Consider the following 2,652-nt stretch of genomic DNA (forward strand, 5'->3'; position numbering starts at 1 on the left):
CACTGAGTTGCCGCCATGTGATTGGCTGATTAGAAATTAAGTGTTAACGAGCAGTTGGACAGGTGTACCTAATAAAGTGGCCGGTGAGTGTATGATGCTGTTATAAAATGAAAATGTGAAAACTATGTCAATATAAGAGTTAAGGAATTCCCAACAGATGTTCAGTTTGTTATTTTACAGATAATATTACTGATTATATGACGTCCAGAGACCAGAAACTATCTGCACTTCCACAACAGTCAGTTCTACGTCTCTATGTCTTTCCACATGCAGTACCACAAACTGACCTTACATTATTATTACAGATTTCAATGACAGGTATTCATAATGAACAGTTTTATTTGCTTGTTAATATTTACTTTCGTGAACAAAAAAATGTACTTATAAAAACCCAAAATGGGAAATATAGACTATAACAAGCACGATTACAAACTACACCTAATGTAGTGTTGCCGAGTTATTCTTTTATTAGATTTTCCATTAGTTTTAATAAATGTGGTTTTGGTCTGAGAGAAAACTGGAGAAAACCCACTAATGCACTGAAAGAACATGTAAATAAACCCAGAAAGTTGATGAAGCAACCTTCTTCTTTAGAGGCAACATGTTGCTCTACCAACTGTGCCACTGTGCTGCCTGGTTGTATACGTATTACACAATTATTTTAATTATTTAATTAAAATATATCTATGAATACAACCTCCAATCTTCATTTGAGAACACTGGTTTCAGACTGGTTGTCCTTATTCAGAGGAGCTATATATATTTATTTTATTTTAAATAAATATAAATTAATGTTAAAAAACAATGTTTGTTTTATATTTATGAGGTTCTATTATACTGAAATAGCTAGGGGAATTAAAAAAGGTAAAATCAGGTACTCAAGAGGATAAAACTGGGGTGGCATCGATGTGGTCAGCAAGGTTTTAGGGGGTCCGTGTTTTCCTCATTGTGAAGGACTGGAACCAATGAGCTCTGACCCAGAACCCAAAGACACTGCAGGTCCTTCTGTGCAAAGCTTTGAAGGAGTTTTCTTCTCAGAGTTATTTCTGGGATATTTTGTGTTCAAGTCTTGATTTTTCTGTCAAAATGTACATTTTGACCTCAACTCAAATTTAATGTTGAAACAAAGTAAGAAAAACTTCCTCCTCAGCTTTGATTTTTCCTCTGAATGATCCTGAAGCTCCTGTGGACCGAGCAGGACCTGCAGCTGAGAACCACAGACTGACCCATCAGTTTCACATGACTAATGTGACACGTTGTTGTTATTATTATAGCTGTTGTTATTATTATTGATTTTATTATTATTATTATTATTATTATTGTTATTTTTATTGTTATTATTATTATTATTATTATTGTTGTTGTTGTTGTTATTATTATTGTTATTGTTGTTGTTGTTGTTGTTGTTGTTGTTGTTGTTGTTTAGGGAAGTATTAGAACAGGGACAGTTCTGAGCACAAAGCCCCCTGAAGGTCTGGGTCTGGAACCGGTCCTGGACAGAGGTGCCTCAGAGTCCACCTGATGTCTCTGAAGACCCCGACATGAACAGGTTCTGGTCTCTGAAGGTCTCTGGACTTTTATCATTAAAATAAAAGGACGGGTTCTGATTGGACCTGGTACCTACCCACTCTGAGCTCCCTCCCGAACACGGTCCTCTCCCCCAGGGCCGAGCAGTTCCAGCGGCCGTGTCGGAACTGGAACCCGCACTCACTGATGCCCATCTGGACCCCCTCCCCGACCACGATGATGGCGTCGGGCCGGCTCTGACAGATGGTCCTCTGTCGGGGGGCCAGACCCGGGATTTTATTACAAATGATGCTGGCTCCCAGCGCGACCACCGAGGACAGACCCCTGCAGGAGGGGGGACAGGTTAGACCGGGTCAGGCCCGGACTCTGACGGGGTTCGGGTAATAAATAGAGCCAACAGGTCCGGACTTACCCGGTCCTCAGATACAGGACCCCCAGGCAGAGGAAGAAGTGGCAGACCCAGCGCCGGGTCTTCCTGCTCATGGTGGATCTTCAGGACCTCCAGGTGTTCCGAGCTGCGGATCCGAACTGGGTCCAAAGTTCTGATTTCATCTGATGAGGGTCCGGCGGGAGCCTGTGGGGGGGACATGGGCGCAGCTGGTCCGGGTCCGGGTCCGGGCTGGATCCGGACGGCTCTGCTCCTGCAGGGCGGGGGTCCTACCTTTTCTACCAGGGCGTGTTCTGAAGGATCTGCCCCCCGAACCGAACCGAGCCGAGCCGAGCCGAGCCGCGCGCTCACTGCGAGGGTCCTGGGTGGTCCCAGTTCAACATGTCCGTCACAGCTAAAACTAACAGTTTGAATAAAAACCAAACTGTTACTGAGCACGAGGAGGAACCACCTGAGCGCGCGCCTCTCCTCACCTGCTTCACTTTGAACAGGTGTGTTCAGTGAGGACCACCAGGTGAGGACCACCAGGTCCACACTTTATCGGTTTTACATCTTTTCTTCACCTCATTAAAACTCACCAGAGCTTCCTGAGATATTTTACTAACAGACCTGAAGAGAAACATCAGGTTGTCAGAAGAAGCTGAGCTCCTGGAAACTTCAGAATAAAGTTCAGGTCAGAGGCTCACTGATGGAAACATAAACACATTTCAGTTAAACAGTATGGACTAAATTATATA

The 2,652-nt window shown here is 43.8% G+C and overlaps 1 protein-coding gene across 1 annotated transcript in view; it reads right to left on the reverse strand.

The window, feature by feature from the left end:
- LOC106526881 (protein Wnt-7a) overlaps window positions 1–2,229 on the reverse strand; it is a 19,195-nt gene extending 16,966 nt beyond the window's left edge. Inside the window, exons 1-2 of the mRNA XM_014021597.1 lie at window positions 1,940–2,229; window positions 1,625–1,851 (exon numbers count right to left, since the gene is read on the reverse strand). Coding sequence (XP_013877051.1) covers window positions 1,625–1,851; window positions 1,940–2,010 — 298 coding nt within the window. The 5' untranslated portion in view covers window positions 2,011–2,229. The remainder of the gene's footprint in view (window positions 1–1,624; window positions 1,852–1,939) is intronic.
- Window positions 2,230–2,652: the final 423 nt, after the last annotated feature.

Source organism: Austrofundulus limnaeus, unplaced genomic scaffold (assembly GCF_001266775.1).
Source record: "Austrofundulus limnaeus strain Quisiro unplaced genomic scaffold, Austrofundulus_limnaeus-1.0 Scaffold298, whole genome shotgun sequence".
Taxonomy (NCBI): Eukaryota; Metazoa; Chordata; class Actinopteri; order Cyprinodontiformes; family Rivulidae; genus Austrofundulus; species Austrofundulus limnaeus.